Consider the following 21,465-nt stretch of genomic DNA (forward strand, 5'->3'; position numbering starts at 1 on the left):
CACAACGTGTTTGCAGACATTTTATATATAAAAACAATACACTTTTTAGATCAGAGACATGAAAATACAAATTGTTCTTTTTAAATAAAATATACATACATTAAAATTTGTTAGGCTTCTACATATGCTCAATGATATACAATAAATTCTGCATCAACTGATCACAAACTTGGTTTTGAAATAAAGTGATTAGAAATAAGAAACATCACTGACAGTAATAACTCTACATAGTTATACAAAGAGGATATCAAATCATTACAGTTATTTCAAATACTGGACGTTTACAGTTTTTAGTGTTCAGCTTCAGCAAGGGGGACAAGCCCTCCATCTAGGAGGAGCTTTGGGTCAGGAAGTGCTGAAAGAACTCCTGAGTCTTCCTCTTCTCAGCAAGATCCTGCTTTGCAGGTGACTTCAGAAGCAAGGAGGCAAAAATGGTGGCTACACATAAAGAAAATATATTGTTCATATTACACAGTATAGAGAAATCATTCATAAAAACATAGTGTCTGTAATAATTTTGACATTTCAAGGAATGTAACACAGAAAATGACACAAAATGTTTTAAATAGATACATTTCTTTTAACTGAAGTTCATTTTCCTGCTATACTTTAGTTCACAATCAACCTTTATTTGGTGGAACAGATTAGCACAAAGGACATCTTTACACAAGTCCCCAGCTTTAAACTGAGCAATAAAAAAGTCACAAAGTAAAATGTTGCCTAAAGCACAAAGTAGTAATAACACATTTATAAATCAAAGGAACTGCTTGCTTCATGTTCTTACCCAGGATGCTGACATCTAATCGATTGATAGCTGAATTCTTCAAAAGCTCACGGAGAAAGGCAGCTAAATAGTTGAACACGTTTTTATGGCACTGAGGTAGCATGGAAATAACCTAGACAAAAAATACAATACTTTTAACTTTTACAATTTAATGTAGGATTAGTAGAAATGGGTGACTAACTCTGTTCTTTTTTTTTTTTCCTTACTTGCTCACACTGGCTGGCACTGGTGCAGCATTCAAGGCAGCGTTGGTAAAATGAGTAGGGAACCACAGGCTCTGGGAGGGCATCTAGGAACAGAAGCAAGGCCTCTGCTACTGAGTGATTACTACCCGCTGCAGGTCAAGAGTAGCAGGGTCAAGGTAGCAAATTTTAAGAAAAAAAAAATTACATATCACATAAAAGTACAACATAAATTATACTTAACCCCCCCCTCCCAAAACAAACAGTATTACATTCTAAGCAACATTCAAAACAACACGTTTGCAATTACATGGATTAAACAGCAATACAGAGTATTCGAAAAATCAAGCTTATTACTTTCTGTAATTAGCTATGGTCATCTAAGGTCCCAACTTTCAGAGCCAATTTATTTGCATTTAAATCCTGAATGTTGATTATTACAGGGCTGCTAAAACCCATCCAATATAGATTTAATGCTCTGAAGATAAAATAAAACATATGTACTGACTGTGCCCTGTGACTTCTTCAAATATTCTACAAGGACAAACAATATTTTTCTGCTAATTTTATTATAGTTTTGAAAGGATACGGAGGGACTCTGGCATCCCCGTGTCAAGGCAATCCCTTATTTCAGCAAATTCAATCCGGAGTCCAGGTTGCTGAAATATGTCTTCCTGCAAATAGAGGACAATACATTCAGACTCGTTCTCTCATTATACACCACAGATTCCCTTCAGCTAAAGAAATTATTTGAAGCGCAGTGGCTAATGCAGCAGAATAAATTCATTGCAAGGATCTTCATTCAGTCTATTTATCCTTAATCACAAAAAGCTGGCAGGAAGCCAAGTGTAGTGCAATTCACATGAAGTGGACACTATAAAACAAAGTAGGAGCATAGTATTGTTTGATTTTATTACAACACTGTTACATCACCATCAATTTTCTGACCTGTTTGACTGCATTGCGGAATAAGTGATCCACCATCATCCAAAGTTCTTTAGGAATGTCAAGAGGCTTTTCAGTGTTTGCTGCGTTCTCCTTTATAGGCAACTCTGCCTGATATTGGGAAGGAAAAAACAGAATGAAAGGCAGTTTAGTTACAGCTTAATTAGTCTCCAATCCTCAAAACTACTATAATGAAGCCCCTGAGGCAACAATGAATACAATAGAGGTATTTCAAGTGAGCACTAACCAGTTGAAGGAGGGTCTCTTGTGGAATGTCTTGAATGGGCTCCCTCAGCTGACATAGTGCATGGATAGAAGTGCCATAACAGCTTGGCAGGTAGTTTCCTGTCACAGAGATAAAATAGTCCTTGCCCCGCTCTAGATGGAGCACCAGGATGTCTTCAATCTCCTGCTTGCCAGAGTTAAGCTCAGGTGCTGTTGTGCGATTTACGAAAACCTCAAGGTCAATATCCACAGAACCACCTAGATATTTAGAGAGAAGCGCAAATTAAAGAGAAGGCTGCTCCAGTCAGTTGTTATGTTATACTGTGGTCATAACAAGCAATTATGACGTAGTACTCTTTGAGGATTTCAAAGACACTATAATAAGCATAATCTGTCAGTTCAAAGGAGTCTGCCACTTAAATCCAAGTCAGTCTCTTTCTATATGACCAGGCTAATGGATTAATGTTTTATTAAAATTAAATTTGTTGGTTTTTACACAACGATGACGTGTTACTCACCCTGAGCAATAAAGCCTTTGGGGGGGTTGGCTGTGAGCCAGGGCTTGCTGTATGTGAACTCATTCGGCTTTGGAATAAACTCAAACTGACATGGGACCTGCCCGTCATTCAAGAGGCTCAACGTCTCTGCCTGGTGCTGCATGAACTTCACGTCCTTGAAGTGGAACTGAGAAAAAAAAACAGAAAAAAAGGGGGGGGGGGGGAAAGCAGATTTATGAGCAAAGATTAAAAAAAAAAAAAGTTTTTTCCTTCAGATCATGTGAAGCTATTGTATCCTTTGAATGTCTGCATAATGCACTCTTTCATTATTTTTTTATTATTATGTATTTTAATTTAATGCCAGGGAGAATCGTAAGGTGAAGCTTTACCTCTCGCTTGGACAAGGTTACAGATGGAATGCATTCATTCTCCATTTTGTCAATATCGCGAACAATTTCTTCAAAGGTCTTCTTATAATCCTCACTATTTATCCTCTTGATCTGCAGGATGAAGAAAAACAGGATTAAGTAAAAGCAAAGAAATAATGTGTACTTAAAAAAAGCCACAGAATAAATAAATAAATAAAAAAAAGCTCTTCAGCTAAATCATTTACCTCAATGATGAGCAGGGAGCTGACAGGTTTGTGGTCACTGGTCTTCAGAGTCATGTGACTCTGGTAATGCTGTTGCTTTATGTTCTTTCCTTTCCACAGGATACGATCGCACCACGCAGGGACACGACATTTTTCACTAAGTTCAAAATAAATGGCAAACATTAGTTCCCAAGTGTCTATTTTATTACAAAGCAATAAAACAATGAAGGCAGGAATTATCTCTGACTCCATTTATCCATTATCAAAATTAATGACACAATCCCTGCAGGGAGATTCTCTTGTGAGGTGTTGCAAGAGTACTGAATATTACACAACAAAGCTCACAGTTCAGGGCCACATCGGATGGCTAAACCAATTTATAAAGGACACTGATGCAAATGAGATGTAGTTTTTTTCCTTACATTGCTCAAGTCAATTCTTAGGCAATGTAGCTCTTGTACACACACTCGCTGGCCACTTTATTAGGTATACATATTCAACTGCTTGTTAATGAAAATATCCATTCAGCCAATTATGTGACAGCAGCTCAATACATTTAGGCATTTACAAGCTTATAACAAGCATCAGAGTATGGGAGAAAAAAGGTCAGAACAGCATGGTCACTGGTGCCAGAAGGTTTATTTGGAATATTCCAGAATTGGGAGCATAGTTTAAACCTCACAACCTACCTGAGTATAATTACTAACACTGTCCATCCCTTTATGACCACAGTCTACCTATCCTCCTATGGCTGCTTCCAGCAGAATAGTGTGTGTAACAAGGAATAACAGCATGTCACTGCATTCAAATGGCCTCTACAGTCACCAGATCTCAATCCAATAAAGCACCCTTGCGATGTGGTGGAACTAATTTGCATCACTGATTTGCAGCCTACAAATCTGCAGCAGTTATGTGAAGCTATCATGTCAATGCATAAAAATCTGTGAGGAATTTTTCCATCACCTTGTTGAAACAATTAATGGATGACACTACTAATGTGTACCTAATAAAGTAGCTGTGAGTGTATTCAACAAACATTTGATCAAAAAACAAAATGGAAAAAAACTTTAAACACAGCAGAGCTTTCTAAACAGTCTTAACGGTCAAAAAAAATCACTCTGCATTGTCTTTGCAATGCTGCAGTCATCAACCTCAAGCCTGACATTTCTATTATAATGCTACTATGGTATTCTCTTGAGGCTATCCTTCAGTAAATACTATAGACAAAAACCAGAGTTAAGCAGCTCTGAATAGAGGGATAATTGTTTGCAGAGCAGGAAGCTCCAACCATTTAACAATTGATGAGACAGAAATGTCTCAACAGAGAAGGAAAAGAAATGTGGGCTGATCTGAATCACTGGTGTGTCACAAAAAATGTGATGATAACACAAGCAGCTATAGTGTTCGAACTACAATGATAGTATGTCTGCTACTTCTTTCTGTTATCAGTTTACCTTTTGCTACGAACACTGACATGGAATGACTTACAATGCCTCCATGTGAGAAGATTACCTTGTATCCCAACTGTCAGAGCCAGTGTCATATTTGTAGGTGGGCTGGAAATCAATCTCCCCCTCCTCAAATCCCACAAACACAGCCTCCTCGTCGATCTGCCTCTTGAGCTGATGACCACACGCAATAGGTAAATATCACTGCTCACAAACACGTTTGAATACAAAACACATCAGGAAACCATAATTAATATTACCTGATCGAAACTGTGCAGAGTTTCAAAGTCCTTCTTGCTGATGAGACCCTTCACGTTGTCAACGTCAAGCTCACTAATTCTGTAGTTGAGGTCCCCGATCCATAAAATAACACTAATTCAGAAACAGAACACAAATTCTAATGAAATAGTCATAAATATGAGAAACTTGTATTTATTTATTTCATTCACAATGTAAATTTTAAAATGACAGCTACTTACTCGTGCTTCATGATAGTGAGTGGCGCCTGGGTGAGGTCAGGTTGGCGAAACTGAAGACGACTGCAAATATCCTTATAGTCCTGATTACGTCTCTCATATTCCTCAACATGAGCAGCAAGGTGGGAATTGACCACGCAGATATCAGAGTTGTGGAAGCGAAAACGGATTGCCACAGCTCCCTTGTTTCCCTGTGAATCAGTAATTGATTAGAATGGACAGAAAACACTGAAACGCCTCCGCAAACACTAAAATAAAATAACTAAATGTTTTTATTTACTATGATTTTACTCATCTGCTAAACAATAAGTCAATATTATGCAAACAATTTCATGCTTGGCATGTTTTGGATATTTCTTGCTGCAATTCATAAACTAGTGTCCCATTACTGCAGGAAAGGATGGAGTGACCTTACATAGCTCTACCCCCCTCCCACTGGTCCCTAGCCAGCCATCTGCTCTACTCTGCAGGGACTGCTAAGTAAGCACGGTCGCATGAGTTAAGAATAACCTTTCCTGCACCAGTGTATGAGAAATAAAGTTGAAGCTACTGTAGGAAGAGCTTCATGGATGAATAAGCACTGAAGTGAATAGTTCACAGGAAGTAGAGATGCCTTTTCATCATCACAGGAGATTGTTTGTGCTTAAAAACTGCCTCATGCATTGCCATCTTGGTAAATGGCAATACATGAGGCAGTTATAAAAAAATAAAAATAAAAATTGTATGGCAGTTGACAGACATCATAGCATAAGCCCAATTTTTGTTTTCTTTCATCCTTTCAATTTTCATGTAAATGCTAATACTCAACACTTCCTGTTTATATGTATATGAGGAAAATCATTTCAATGTGAAACTAAAACAATGCTATTGACATAATCTAAAACAGAAAGGCAGAATGTGTACAAGGACCCACACCCAAGCACTGCAGAATATTTGCCAATTTATGCAGTAAAACCAGCCTGTACTAGTTCCTACATCATTTCTAGCTGAATATAAATGCTAATATAATTGTGGAATATGTCAACTGATCTGTGTGGGGGAAATCCCTCAATAATATTAGGGTAAAATTAATTTTTCCTGCTGCTTGCATACCTTGGCTGATAAGCCTACATGGTCACCTGACAGTAAGCTCAACCCAACAAAATATAGGATTTTTTGGGATCCTTAAAGAATGTTTTCCCTGTGCCAGGTCCTTAGCCCACAAAATGTTGAGAACCCCTGACCTAAAGCTCCTGACTCTGTATGGTTTATTTCTAAAAAATTATTTCCAATTCCATCCAATCATTTCTCAGATTCAGGGTCATGGTGGGGCTGGAGCCTATTACTGCTACCATGAGGTAAGAGGTGGGGTACACCCTGGACAGGTCCATTATAAACAGGGGTGCACATAAGTGGTCAGTGGCCAGATAATAAGTTGCAACTTGCGTTTGCGTACATAAGATTTTCTGGAGGAGGACATTTGTTTAGAACTCTTAAAGATGTCGAAGAAGCAAGCTCCTTTCAGCAATTACTTTGGTGTTCCTCCACCTCCAAAGAAATGTCAGAAGGAGTCCGAACCTCAAAAGAATCGCGTATTCTCGGAAAAGTGGTTGCAGGAGGTGAGCTGGCTTCAAACAAATGATGAACACACAGAGATGTGGTGCAGAATATGCCCTGAAAATGCCACTCTAGCGGACAAAAACAGTGCCTTTTATATGTACGCAAACGCGCGTTGCAACTTCTTATCTGGTGTGCGTCTTTTATTTTGACAGCGAATGCGCACCTACGGACCACTTATGTGCACCCCTGATTATAAACCCATAGGCAATATGGAATCATCAATTAACCTAACCCTGACTAAATGCATTGCTTTTGACTGTGTGAGTACCCTGGAGAGAACCCACACATGCATGGGGAGCACATGCATACACCACACAGAAAGGTCTTGGCCAGATGCTGGATTTGAACAAAGCAACTTCTTACTCTGAGGCAACAGTGTTAACCGTCACGCAACCAAATCCCGTGGTCAGACACCACAGACATCAACTTAATGACTTTGCACAATACCAGAAACCTATATGATGACTTGTGCACAAAGAGAGTTTGAAATACTGTCCTTACCATCCTCCCCATGATGCCAGTGCCTACAGTCTCAGCCTCCACGTCTGAGATGAATTCTGCATGCTCCTTCTTCACAAAGAAGATCAACATAATGCCCACCAGGCGCGCCAACTTCACCTGCAGAAACAGACCAACAGTATACAAATGATTTCTTGCGGTTAAATGAAAACATTTTTGATGTTGCACTGGAACTCAAGAGATTGTGTAGCCACAAGACATGATCAGAGATGCTTTAGTGCAGTTTCTGTTGCTTATATCAGCACTTTGTCAGCGTCAACTACTAGGAACAGTAAAACGGAAGCGGAGAATCACATCTCAGAATAAGACACAGTTGTGTATGAGGAGCGCTAAGTACTTCATAATAGCTTTAACTTATGTAAGAGTTAAAGTGTCAGAAACAGAGCAGCCAAGTGTGCTTTAGTCAGAGAACTCGCAGTGGATGCAGAAAAAAAAAATCCAACAAACTGACAGGATGGTGACCTGGCATATATCATGTGGCGTTTAAGGCGATTTGAATAAAAAAAACAAAAAAACAACAACCAGAGCTATAAAAAGAGGAAGCTAATGTGCTGGTCGGTACTCTAAGAATGAGGAAGAACACAAAAGTGAAGACAAAAGACAAGAAAAAGAGGCAGATCAAAAAAGTAACCTAACTGACTAAGCTTATGAAAGCAACAGGGATATAATAACTCCTATTAGAAATAAACTGAGTAATAATCGATGTAATAAGATTGTATGATAATTATTATTACCACAGAAAGGTGGTGCTAGAAGTTCTTGAAACTGTAACGCATGCATTGTATCAGTTTCAGGAAACTATTTTAAAGTGTGACTGTTGCCCATGTAGAAGAAAACCAAACATGCCCTCTAAAATGAAGATCAGTGGTGTGAATCGTGACATTCGCAAGTCTTCTCAAATATCAACTAATAGCAATGAACTGCAAGATGTGAGGGAGAAAAAAAAATCCTTACTAAGGCATACTTGGCATCTGGATGCAATGCCTCAGACACAGCTTTTGTCCACTCCTGTTCCTTGGGGGTGTCATTGAAGAAGAAAGCCTCTTTACTGAGGTCAAGCTCCTGAAAACTGCAAAAAAAGGGCAAATGGTGAAACTTTAAGGGTTTGATTTCCACTTCATCCACAAGTGCTATGGTACTGACTAAACTTTTTGGCTCCTTAACACCAAAGCGGTAAACTGAAACAGGCCGGATTAGTGGATACACAGTGCAAAAATCAGTGGGCAGGCGTCTTCAGCACTTAAAACTGGCTCAACGGCTGCATGCATCTGTCAGAGGTTTGAGGAGTAAATGTCTGTCTTTGTAATAGGATTAAGCGGAGCAGTGCACAGCTATTGTTCAGCAGGAGAATATGACTTACCCCACGCAGTACATGTCAGGGGGCTCGGGAGTGCAACTCAGCCAAGGACGGAGGCTTTCCTTTGGTGTCTGTCCGTTCACATTGTATGTGCCAAGAAAAAAGCTGAAACAAAAGAATGATGAAAAGTGAGCACAAAACAAAGGAATAAAATTATAGCTTTGACGGGCTCCTCCTTTGCCCCTCCCCCCCTCAGTGGTTAAATGGTGAAACAATAATGTCAGTCTATATCAAGCTTATGCCCTGCTGCTTTATTGTAGCAGTGACTCATTTCTAGATATTTTAATTCTTTTTTTTGTATGTTTAAGAGCACAACTGCACTTTTGCAGAAGTAACATTTATTAAAATGAATAGGAGAAAAAAAACCTGAAACGAAAGCAATTGCTTTCAAAGGTAAACCAACAAATACTGGAAGAGTCCTACATGTAATCCTCCACCAATCCTCAACCTTTTTGTCACTGATCAGGATTTCTCTCAAACTCCTTTGTCAAGTTTTCTAGGTTGCTTTTGACTTCTTTAGTTTCTGTCTGGACACACAGTATCCTGGGTGGGCAGGTGTCATGAGCTTGGATAACCAATGGTCAGCAACTTTCTGAATGACGGCAAACAGGCAGAAAGTAGTGTCAAGTTTCTACTTGTATCAGACATTAGAGGTTGTGAAATAATCAACACTGTTAAAATAGTGTGTTACAACAATTTGTAACACAACATATACAGATGACTAGTGGGTGCAGCTGTGGAGCTGCGATGCCATATTAGCCAGTTAACTAGATAAGTGCGGCTAAATAATAGTATGTTTCTGTTTGACCGCATCATTGATGCAAGAAGACTGCAATCATGTGGACAAAGAAATTGTCAAAAAAAACAAAAAAACAACAACAACAACAACAAACAACTTTCTTTGTTTGTTTTCATCACAACATGTACAGATATCTCCAATTAAGCTCCTTTTCCATTAGGACCTACTCGGCGCAACTTGCCAAGACTAGACTCGAATCAACTGGTTTTCCATTACAATGGAGTCCAACCTAATGTGCTCGGCTGTTGTTACAACAACGCGTCCGAGCGTCCCTTGATGTAATTGGTATGTGACACAAACGGCAAGAATATACCTGCTGCTCAGTCTGTGGCTTTTCCTCAGACTCGGGAACCAACGTGTTGTTTTTGTAGCAATTTCTTTCTTTTTCTTCTTCTTTAAATGGCGGTTTGAATGTTTGTGAACGAGATGCTCTCATAACTCATCAAATGATGACACTGATCAGCTAATCAGTGGCAAGCAGTCTGACGAAGTCCCATTTTAGTACCTGCTCGGATTGCTTGGAGCCCTGGCCGAGCAGGTCCCATTTTAGTACTTGGTACTATGACCTAATGGAAAACCCTGAAAAACGTCGCGAGTCAATCAGAGTAAGTACTAATGTAGTCATGGAAAAGGGGACTTAGTGTCATGGTTTTGCTTTATTTTATAGCTACAGGCTGGTAACTGCAGATTTATCAGTCGGTCTTCATCAAAGGTGTTAGCAGATAGTAACACCATCTTAAAAAAAGAACACAAACTAATCAATGACCTAGTTTTTAATCTTAAAAAAACAACTGTAAATACTTTATAAAGAATATGCACATAAACAAAACCATTAACATAAATAGAGCTGCACCACTTTCTGACTCTTGGCCATCACTTGCTAAGCTATCAGCCAATGTGGAGGGCAGAGCTGTAGGGAAAAACGAAATTGAAAACAAAGAAAATGTACTGAAATCAAAACAGTGTTGAAACAGAAAGAATAAAAAAAAAAATGCAAAAGAGAAATCCTCATTTCCTGTATTTAAATAATCAATATTATTGCATAAAATGTACAAAGACAAACACATAAATGTCTTGTGATCACTGAGCAGCCTCACTGCAATTTAAACGGAATACTGAAGGCAACATGCCGTGAGAAATCGTGAGAGGGTCGAGCCCTTGCCATTTACATCCCCACTGAGGTTTATTCTACAGGTCCAGCTCAAAAAAAGGCAACTTCCTTCCATTCAATGTGCCGCGTCTCTGACCTTCAGGCGGCTGCTGTTTTCCAAATGCTCTTTCACAGGAGCAGCATGGGGCTTTTTATTTTGTGCTGACTGCCACTGAACCTTAAAACACTTTCTGCTTTCACAGCCCGAGCCTCAGCTAACCAGAGAAAAGCTGAAACTATATTTACACAAAGGGAGCTTGGGACTGCTGCTTTTCTAAAGCTTTTATTCATAATATTCATATCAGCATGGATTTTTCCCCCCAGCGTGTCCCAACTATACAGTATAAAACGAGACAAAAGCAGACAAATGCATGTGTGCAAGCACGATACTAAATGTCGGCCGTTTTTGACTAAAGGCACAACACTAGCTTACTTCTTGTTAATCATATACGGCTTTTTAAATATGTCCAACATTACATATTTAGCATACCCTTTTACATGTATGTATGGGAAACAAATATTTCCCTTTTGGATCTAACTCACTCATGTTTATCATATTCAAGATTCCTTCCATTATGGTTACAGCTATTTTCAGAGTGTTCAGAACGTCTGAGACAGTGCGGCTTAATTTAGCACGCAGCAAGACAAACCCACAGATGTTGACTCATGCTTTTTACATAACACTTCTATCATCCAAACTGTGTTAACAGTTACACTGCGGGCACAGAGTCTTCATGCATAAACCATCTTTTCCACAGATTTTACAACCTGTTTTCCCCCAACTTTTAAAGCTTACAGTGTAGATCTTAAAAACAAATTACTATAATGTACACGTTGTCCGGCTTAAAGTGACTTTTTTTTTACTGTTTTAGACCAAGAAGAACAAACAGGAAAAGATCACATCACTTCTCTTTAGATTAGACTTCCCCACCCAGAATACCAAGGCCTTACCATCATCATCAAGGAAGCATTTTTTGCTACCTTTTTTTTTTTTTTAAATATTGATGATGCTTATGCAATATTCAGGAGTTTTAAGATCACCAACATCTATGTGCCTCTATCAATGAGCCAAACACACTTTTAATCAGGGCCACACTGGCACAAAAAACAATAAACAGCAACATACCTGTGATTTTCCAAGAAAGTGTACAGTTCCTCTTTTTTCATCAGCTCACACTTGATAAGGTTGTCGCGCAGGCCAAACTGCGGCATGGCTAGTATGTGAGCTTTGTTTGATGGGGTGTGGCTGGAGGATCGCACCAGGTCATCCCGGTCCTCTCGAGTGGAGATGCCCAGGCTGCACACCAGAGAAGAAATAACGTGCGTGATTTGAGATGGAAAAACTGAGTCACAGAGGGTTGTTTTCTTTCTTTCTTTTTTTTTTTTTTTTTTGCGGTGGAGGGTGGTGGTGGGGGGGAATGTTTTAACAATTAGGGAGATGCTAGAAATGCTCATCTCCAGCTGTGTATTAACAGTCAGCATAGTCTTTAGCCTAAATGCATTAAGCCATACTTACTGGAGAGCTACAGTCTTAATGTACAGCAGTTCAACACAACAAAGACAACAATCTCTATTTCCAGGTGGTCAATATGGGATGAGCTAAGTTGAGAGGAGAAAATGTAATATGCCCATATCATACAGTCTTCCAGGAACATCCTGAAACTTAACTCCAGCACAGGGAATAGACATTAACTCAAAGCAAAGCAGGACCGAAAACAGACACCGTCTTTGTCTTTGTATTAAAATATAACTGTATTAGTGTGGGTATAATGCAAGACTTCCCCACCCTTGAAAAATTATGAAAAGATTCTCAAGGCCTCCTCACCTATCTTGGTTGGCAGACGCTCTGGACTTCTGTGTGCCACCGTTGGAACCTTTCTCTTTTTCTGAAGTTACTTTTTTGTCTGATGATTTCTCTGTTTAGGAAAAGATAAAACAGAATGGTTAATTACATGATTGCAGGACAGCTATGCAATCATAACTGCCTGCACAGTGAACCACAAACAAAGTACTATTTTCATTTAGCCGGTTAAGATATTTTATTAATATATTAATAAACTCATATTTCAGCCTTTAAACAACCAAAATGTAAGAATAAAATTAAGCTAAATGTGAATAAATATAAGTCATAAAAATGCCAAGTCAGAGCTTAGTTGTTGGGGGCAATCGACTGAGGCCTCCTCCTGCAGATGGATACGGTTTCTGCATTCCAAGTAGCTGGATTTAATGGCTGAGTGCGAAGTATTAGACAGCATGCCCCTGTCTCCTGAAGCTTGGCAGGCAAGACAGCTGGCTCCAGTGAAAGGGAAAGCCAGGTTCTCTGAGCAGGAAATTAAATTCTACAAAGTTATAATAAGCTACATTAGACAGTACAAAGCAATGACCCAAAAGAGTAGATACAATCTACATTAAAAAAAACAACACAACAGTGAATTTCTTTTCTCAAAATTTGTTTTAAAATGACAAACTTAAAACCAACTGGTCTCTTACTGTTTTTACAATATGTGTGTAACTCTTTTCTATGTGCAGCATTTGAGACATGAAAAAAAAGAAAAAGGAAATCATATTTATGTAAAACACAAGGTTAAAGAAGTAAGACAACAAAGCAGACAAGGCATAAACCAGTGAAACACAAACAATAATAAGATAGTAATTTTAATAAAGTAAAGCAAAAACACGTGCTAATAAAACTGGTTTTATAGATTATTTTCTTTTTTATTAGACATGTCTTTTGGCAGAACAGCTGCAGCATCAAAGTCTGCTGTTACTTTCACCTCAGCAGGCAGTTGATGTCACTTTTTCTGCATCGTTGTTTTAGGAAATGTCACTCTAATTACCAATAAGACAGGTTGTGACATGTGCACCAAACCCCAAGAAAAGGTCAACATAAAAAAAAGGTGCTAAGAGTTCAAGCCATTTTAAGCCCTATTTAAAAATCCTGACACTAACACTCTGACATTTTAATTAAAAAACAGCAACTCTGTTGTTTCAGTCAACAAGAAAATCCCTTTATTTGACTGACAGAACTTCCAGCAAACTGTGAAATTGCTCTTGAAAACACTACAAAAGATGCTCTTATTGCACACACAACCCACACGCAGCTGTCAAACAGCACTTACCCAGTGTCACACAAAATGCATCAATAAATAAAAGTCAGTGGATGTGTATGTCCATTCTACTTCACTTTTGAATACCTGCTGCCGTGCAGACAACTTTTGAAACAAATCTCGTGGCATTAAATGCACACATGCTACTGACTGGAGATCTTATCATATTTCTGCATTCTCAAATCAGCAAGGAAATGACTGCAAAACCTTGTGGTGTTATACTGTTGCATGCACGTTATTAAAGACATACAAGTTTTTCTCTCTCTCGCTTAAAGTACAGCTGCTTATCTGTTAGATGAAAAAAAAAAAAAACAATTTACAGTTAAAAACAGTACAACCAGTATGAGGCTATGCGTTTAAAACATTATATGGTACATCCTGCACAGGCTTTAGTATCTTTATCCATACAGCGGAAATCCAGCTGTATGACCTCTTGCTCACTCCATTTGTCACAGGATGCCTCTATAAGTGTGCAGCTACACGTAGCATAAGTGGCAAACTCTTCTATGAGGGCTCTCTTCCGTATTAACGCAGGAATATCTCTACAAAATACAACCGGCCAAAGTTCATCATTACACTGCTTCACAAGCAGAAACACGTCAGATTGCTCATATGAATTATTTTTTTCTTTTAATACTTAACTGTAAATTTACATCTGCTTAATAAACGGTTGGAGCGTCATATATTTTAATTGGATGACATGCAGACTTTTCTTTTTGAAGGCGAAGCAGACAGTAAACGGAGACCTATAATAACAGAGAGAGCCGGTGGGAACAAAGTTTACAGGCAACTGATTGAAGCTAACAAGCTAAATCGGCTAAGAGGATAAGTCGGGAGTGAATGGGTGAACGTGGAAATACCCTGACAACAAGTGCAAATGGCTCAAAATTCAAGACAAAAAAAAAAAAGAGCCTCTCGGTGAACGACACAACAATGTGTCACTAAAACGTGTTGTTGCAACATTTTTCCTAACAGGTGTTCCACTTCTTTTAAAACCACACAATGACGATGATATCGCGGTGCTGAAGTCTGTGCTAGTGCTAGCTGCTGTTCTCTTTAACCGAGCGCCTATGATTCTATGATTCGCGGCGAAAAAACAATGTATCGAACACATTGCTACATGGATGTGAAATTACCCAGTTTCATCGATAAGCACTTAAGCTAATGAGGCTAAAGTTAGCATTTCTTGACAGAAGAACTAGAACTGCACGCTAGCATTAACTAGGAAGCAAGCTTATCCCGGCCGGATGGCAGGGACCCCAGCGTTTCTTTCACCTCCTCAAAATCAACAAATTAAACCAGGAATAGTTTTTTTTTTCCATACCAAAGTCTCTCATCTCCATAGACATCTCCATTTATTGCTCCCACGCATTCTGTGCAGAAGACCAATGTCCACTCAGTCTCAAGCCAAACGCTATAGTAGTGGGAGGAGTTTACACTCCCACCGCTGCAGAGATAAGACACCGAAACAAACCTAATCGACTATGCAGATTGAAATCGGAAGACTCAACAACATTGCATCAGATTAGGAAAATTAAACATATAACGAGAGATACATATTTAAAAATGATTTTTGTTTATTTGTTATGGAGGTAAGTGTGTTTGTGTGGCACTTGACTGACAAAAGATGTTGCACGCAGAGTTTTACACGGTATCACATGCTGTGTGATTTGTATAAGGTCATTCCATGTTTTGCATACTTGTCAGCAGTAGCATGCCAGTAAAACAGAATGCACAAGCATAATGATTGATTAAAATCTGCTTAAAATCACACAGCATGAGGAACGTACACAAGTTGGGAAGCTTTTCTGTTTAAAAGCAATGCACAAAAACACTCAGATATCTCACATGGCTTCTCAATTTGTTATGTTTTTTCTTTCATTGTTAATAGCAGTTAACAATAACTGCACTACATTTTCTGTTAGGCCTGTTGGCCCTGTGAGCTCTCGCTCTCTAGTTTACTGTGGTGCATTGAATGAAAAAAGGACAAATTAAAAATACAGGTTATTCCTGTGGTTTTCATGCTTTGTCACGTCAAGATGTCCTTTCGACTCCTTTCAACTCACGTTCAGATGGAGTCAGTTGAATTCAGAGGAAGTGGCATTTGCAAAATTGGATGTAATTTATGGTGCAATACTGACACGCAAAAACTGCACACACGAAGAGACAAAATGGAGAACACGTCCCAACATCCACTGCACAGATGCTGGTGGACCAATTCTAGTGCAGTTCATTTTATTGCATAGGGAGACGTTGGCAGACGGCACATACAAATTAAAATAAGGTGAAAAACCTGTTTTTCCATGCTGGTTGAGTTTAGTGAGAGTTGTGCCAATGGGTGCGAGGGCTTGTTTGACAACTTCCTGTCCTCTAGTGTCTTTTTGGTACTTGGTAATCCAGTCAAACTTGGGTATCTGTGTGGGAGTCCTGCAAACATCTGTGAAAAAAAGCAGGGAGGAAAAGAATGATAAAAGAACTGTAAACGATTCTTGCCTTAATGAGAAATTCGACAAGAGCCTGGTGTGCACTTTAAGGCAACACGAAAAGTGTTAAGAATGAGAAAAGTTGCATTTTGCAACTTCATTTTAAAGCTACCACCTAAAATTCCTTGTCTTGTTTTCAAAGTAAATTACCCTGTAAGTCAACCTCCATGGTTAAATTCACCTCTATGGGCTCACCGTGAGAATTTTTCTTTTTAACAACAGCCGGCATGCCATTTGTTCTTACCATCACTGGTGTCCCACAGCAAATTAAAAGCCTTTGGGGCTCTACTGGGAATACCGCAAAAAACACACATCAGTCTTTGCTTGTGTTCATTTGGGACTTCCACCATGAAAATGGCGAACTGGTGGGAAAAGCGGCACATCCATAACAAAGCACACCATCTTTGACCTTTAACGGCCTGATACTTTCAGATGAACAGAAAGCAGGCTGTAAAATTGTGGTGCAAATTAACTAATAAAAAGGAAGTAACTTATCCTGTTAACTGTTGTCATGTCTAATTTTCATGTCCCATTGCTAAAAGCTATGTGCACAAAGATTAAGTAAGAACAGCGTATACTGTCCTAACTCCACCCTTCCCTCTCTGCCTGCTAGCAATTCTCGCACAGGGAAGTGTCACCACCAAAACAGCAATAACCAGGAGTCTTTTTCCAAATAGATATATTATGTGGTTTTCCAGAATAATATAACCTCTAGGTTATTAACTCAATATGTATTGTTTCACATAGGTTACTACAGCAAAATATTTGTGCTTTTTCACACTCTTCTTCACTTAAGATTCAAATGACCTGTCTTAAACAAATAAGATGCTGGTGCTACTGCGAATTAATACTTGATTCCAGTGAACCGACAGCTTTCAAAGGTTATTCTTGTTTCTTGCTGGATGTCATGTAAACACATCATATAGGGGCTAACCTACCACTCCACGCCTTGTTGACTTCGCTGAGGAAGAGACGCGAGTTGGAGCCAAAAGGAAGTTTGAGGTCTAATTCTTCATCTTTGTAGCTTATTCTAACTCTGGTATCAGCGCCTAAAATCAGAAGAAGAATGCAGGGGGCGAAAACAAGATGTTCATTATCGTGTGGTGCACCAGTTATGCAGCTTATTTCTAATTGGGCTGTAATGGAAACTAGCACACTCACCCACAACCACAAGTTCCTCTGGTGAGGAAACTAAAAAGATTGTAGTATGAGAAATATGTTTCAGAGAAATTACCGTCACATTATTTTTGATTAGGTACACTGTTGAAATAGCATAAGGGAATATTTATTTGAGATGAGCTAAAAAATATTTAAACACTATTCACCTGTGACAACTGCAAAGTCGACAGAGATGGGTATTATGGCCTCCAGCAATACATCGTCAGCAGTAATTGCCATTCTTCGATGGGTATAAATGAAGATTCTGTAAAAACATTACATTGTAATTTTAAGATTTGTTTAATGAAGTCTGTATTTCAGTTAGTTCTCTGCCTAACTAGAGCTAACACATGCACACTAAAAAATATCCCATGACTGTGGTACCTTTGTCAGGCAGGTTAGTGTAACTCTGTAGTGTACAGTGTTAAGCAGTGGGTGGTACTGCTGCCACCCACTTTTCTTAGAAAACACTTTTTAGACTGAATTCAAACAAACTGCAAAGAACTCATGTCAGAGATATTTTTTCCCCACCAAGCCACTAAAACTTACGCATGCTCGTTTGCAGACTCCACGAGCCCCAGCAGTCTGCTCTCTGTAGTGTCATCAAAGAGGACATCACATTGGACAGCATGATTACGTTTTAGTTAAGGAGAAAGATGTTGTTTACACTTGATGTTTAATATCATATTTATCTGCCAGAAAAAAAAAATACCTTTCAGCAAAGTCTACTACAGTGGGAACGTGAAACTGGATTTCTATTCCTTACAAGTAACTATTGCACTTTTTACAGTATTTCTTAATTTCACAGAGTAATATCAAAAGTATAAACCAGTACATCTATATGTCAGCATATAAATAAGGCTAATAAACATATTTATAGATCAAATTTCCTCTCCCCGTTTACATGCAACAATTCACGTTCTTCTCCTCCTCCTTCTCCTTTAGGGGTTGCCACAGCAGATCATCTGCCTCCATATCATCTTATTCCTAGCATCCTGTTTTGTCACACCAACCCTCTGCATGTCCTCCTTCACAACATCCATGAATCTTGTGGTCTTCACCTGGAGGGAGCCTCGCAGCGCCATCTTCAAGACCCTTTCCCCTTTTGCTCCAAACCAGTCAAACTGAGCTGTGCCTCTGATATACTCATTTCTAATCCTGTCCTGGTCGTTCGCAACAAAAATCTTTCCAGCTCTCAGCTCTGTCTCCTGACTTTTTTTTTTAAATTTTTTTATCAGTGCCACTGTCTCAAAACCATATGTCACTTTGGATGGTTTATCCTATGTATTTAAACTACCTCACTCCCTCACACCTTGCATCTTAGACCTGGCCCTCTCTCATTCTCACAAATGTATTTGGTCTCACTTCTACTAACTTTTATTCCTCTTTTCCCAAAAGCATACCTCCACCTGCTCCTTACTCTTACTGCAGATCACAACGTCTGCAGTAACTGTTAACTTGTCTATTTCCACTGCAAACAAGAAGGGGCTGAGAGCCGATCCATGATGCAATCTTACCCCCGCTTTGAACCCATCTGTTACTCCTACCGCACACCTCACCTCTGTCTTGCTGTCCTCATACATGTCCTGTATCACCCTCACATACTTCTCTGCCACTTCTGACTTCCTCATACAGCACCAAAGTTTCTCTCTTAGTACCGTATCATATGATTTTTCTAGACCCACAAAGACTCAGCACAACTCCTCCTGATTGTCTCTGTACTTCTCTATCAGCACTCTTAAAGCAAAAATCGTGTCTGCAGGGCACTTCCTTGGCATGAAGCCATACTGCTGCTAGCTCAAATCCTCTTCTTAACTTGGCTTCAGTATCTCTACCCAAACTCCTTATGGTATTATGCAACACTTCATGTTATTACCATATTATTAAAAGAGGAATGACAGTAACAGTAACTACTCTCTGCACCTTGTTTTGAAAACATATTTTTATGCACATCTTACTTTAAGACAATGACAGTGAAGTTATAGGATCACCAGCACTGACAACAAAGACAAAGCACACAGCTGCCACCTTGTGGACAACGTGTCTCACTACAGTATTGAGTACATGTTACCTATTTGAAGGAACTGCTGACTAGACTAGTTTTTAATCTAAAAACAAAAGCACCAATAAACTCCATGTGCACTCAACTGCAATGCCCGGATAGAAGCCTAAGTAAAGCTACTCTTTAGTCAGAAAGATGACAGCCAAGTGGCACAACCCAACAGGCCCCATTTCGAGCTCAGCAGACAGAAAAGCTGTTGCGCCAGTCAAACGCGGTTTTTTGGAAGCATGTAATCTATAGTCTGATTCGCTGGTCAACCAAGAACCAATGCGTGTGAGTCGGGAAGGATACCATGATGCAGTTTTCTTCCCTTTCTAAAGTTTCTTGAATTGCGACGGACTGATCCATAGTGTTGACATTCAAGCTTGCTGGGCGACAACTTTGGCACCACGCACTCCAAACGAAAACCCACTCCGTGGAAACTCGAGCAGCTCAGTTATTTCTCTCTGAAGTGGAAGCGCAGCGCAATGAAAGGGAGCGCAGAAGCTCCGCGGAATCCCACATCATTCCTTTTCGACCCAGAAGTTTTCTTCTTTTTCCACCTTCCTTCGCTGCTGGCCCAGCCCGACCCAGTCTGCCACGCACTGATTCAGGATCGCGTTGTACACCCAGTGTGACGTCACTCTGTTTGGTTTGCAAAGGCCCGAAGCCGCCAGCTCAAGGACGGTTATGTCTTGCAACACCTCGCACTCCTCAGAAGTTGCATCAAAGCTTTTTGAGGAAGTGTTGATGACACCCCGGTCAATCAAGCGGAAGTGGTCGATTGCGTATTTTTTTTCTTCAAAAAATATTGTATTGCATTTACATCTTACGTTGTCAAAATGGACTACTGTATTACTGTCATTAATATTATTTGATTTCTATTGATCTTGGAGAGTTAAAATTGAAAAACTGTTCAGGATGTGTGTAACGCTGATTTTTTAAAATTATTTTTTTAAAAGCTGCTATCACAATACATGATAATATACTGTGATAACTGTACTGTATGTGCTTTTGCACAGTTGGCACAGGACATACACCTTTGTGCAAAGTACAGTGCTCTGTGTGCAAAATACATAGAGCGCATAATGTGTAATCACCTCTCATTTATGTATACTTTGCTAGGACAAAGGGAAAAGGGTTCAGTGATTTCTTGAATCATCATACTGTACTGCAAATAAAGCAAAAACTCAGAGTTTGTACAGTTCTAATGGGCTCTAAAGTCATTAATTGGTATTACTACCTTTATTCTTCAACACAGCCTGAACTCTCTTGTGCAGGTTTTCTTGTTATTTCTTTAAGCAGTCTTCAGGAATAGTTCCCAGGCTCATTGAAGGACATTCAAAGCTCTTCTTTGGATGTTGGCTTCATTTTGTTCTGTTCTCTCTCAATATGATCCCACACTGCTTCAGTAATCTAGAGGATGTAAATCCATGACTGATAGTGTTCCATTGTGTGTGTTTTTATCCCTGTTTTTAATGCACTGGCATTGTGATATTGACAAATGAAGCTGTTGCCAATGAGGCAGTTTCCAGATATTGCTGCATGCATGTTAAATCACCATGCACCTACTGAAGCTTCAGTGAACAGTAGATGGATCAAGTCAAGGTCCAGATGTCTTTGGTCCTGTGCCAGGTCTTTGCTGGATTTTCCCTTCTTTTTCAAGGAAACCATTTTCAGATACTGTTCATCTGTGGCAGACAGTTGTTGTTTATAGGCCTGCCACTTCTGCTTTTATCCTCTGCTCTTCCAGTTTCCTGATTTATTTATTTTTAGTACAGAGTGTACATTAAGAGATATAGAAAGTTTTAGCTAACAGTCCATTGGGAAATGTAAAAGTTTTTTTTTAAGAAGATAACTTTTCTTGACAGGCTGCTGCAGACACAATACTGGTTCATCCATTGCTTTTGTTGACTTTTTTAAAATTCTTGAATGATTCATATGTCACAGTTAAGTGGCTTAACAAACAAACAAACCAACAAACCAAAACATTCCTCTGAAAGCAGGTATAAATACTGGACTGAAAATGAGGGAAATAGCAGCTAATGTCCAAACAAAATCCCCAGAACACCTCCCAAAAGACCTTCAGAAACCCTGGACAAC

At 39.2% G+C, this 21,465-nt stretch overlaps 1 protein-coding gene across 2 annotated transcripts; it reads right to left on the reverse strand.

Annotated features, from left to right (window-relative positions):
* Nucleotides 1-7: 7 nt before the first annotated feature.
* inpp5b (inositol polyphosphate-5-phosphatase B) lies at nt 8-20,066 on the reverse strand. 2 transcript variants are annotated; one of them, XM_076890128.1, is made up of 23 exons: nt 19,674-20,066; nt 17,871-17,949; nt 17,489-17,586; nt 17,325-17,354; nt 17,102-17,212; nt 15,974-16,117; nt 12,399-12,489; nt 11,700-11,870; nt 8,628-8,729; nt 8,222-8,336; nt 7,250-7,366; nt 5,153-5,340; nt 4,934-5,045; nt 4,738-4,847; nt 3,247-3,382; nt 3,023-3,133; nt 2,655-2,820; nt 2,159-2,394; nt 1,915-2,022; nt 1,556-1,640; nt 991-1,118; nt 785-896; nt 8-438 (listed from the first exon to the last, which is right to left on the reverse strand). In XM_076890128.1, the coding sequence occupies exons 1-23, from the start codon at nt 19,729-19,731 to the stop codon at nt 329-331; spliced, it is 2,718 nt and encodes a 905-aa protein (XP_076746243.1). In that variant the 5' UTR covers nt 19,732-20,066; the 3' UTR covers nt 8-328. The 2 variants fall into 2 exon arrangements, with proteins under 2 accessions (XP_076746243.1, XP_012774578.2); XM_012919124.4 differs by lacking the exons at nt 15,974-16,117; nt 17,102-17,212; nt 17,325-17,354; ... (1 more) ...; nt 17,871-17,949; nt 19,674-20,066 and adding an exon at nt 15,005-15,940.
* Nucleotides 20,067-21,465: the final 1,399 nt, after the last annotated feature.

The sequence above is a fragment of the Maylandia zebra genome, linkage group LG11, assembly GCF_041146795.1.
Source record: "Maylandia zebra isolate NMK-2024a linkage group LG11, Mzebra_GT3a, whole genome shotgun sequence".
Lineage (NCBI taxonomy): Eukaryota > Metazoa > Chordata > Actinopteri > Cichliformes > Cichlidae > Maylandia > Maylandia zebra.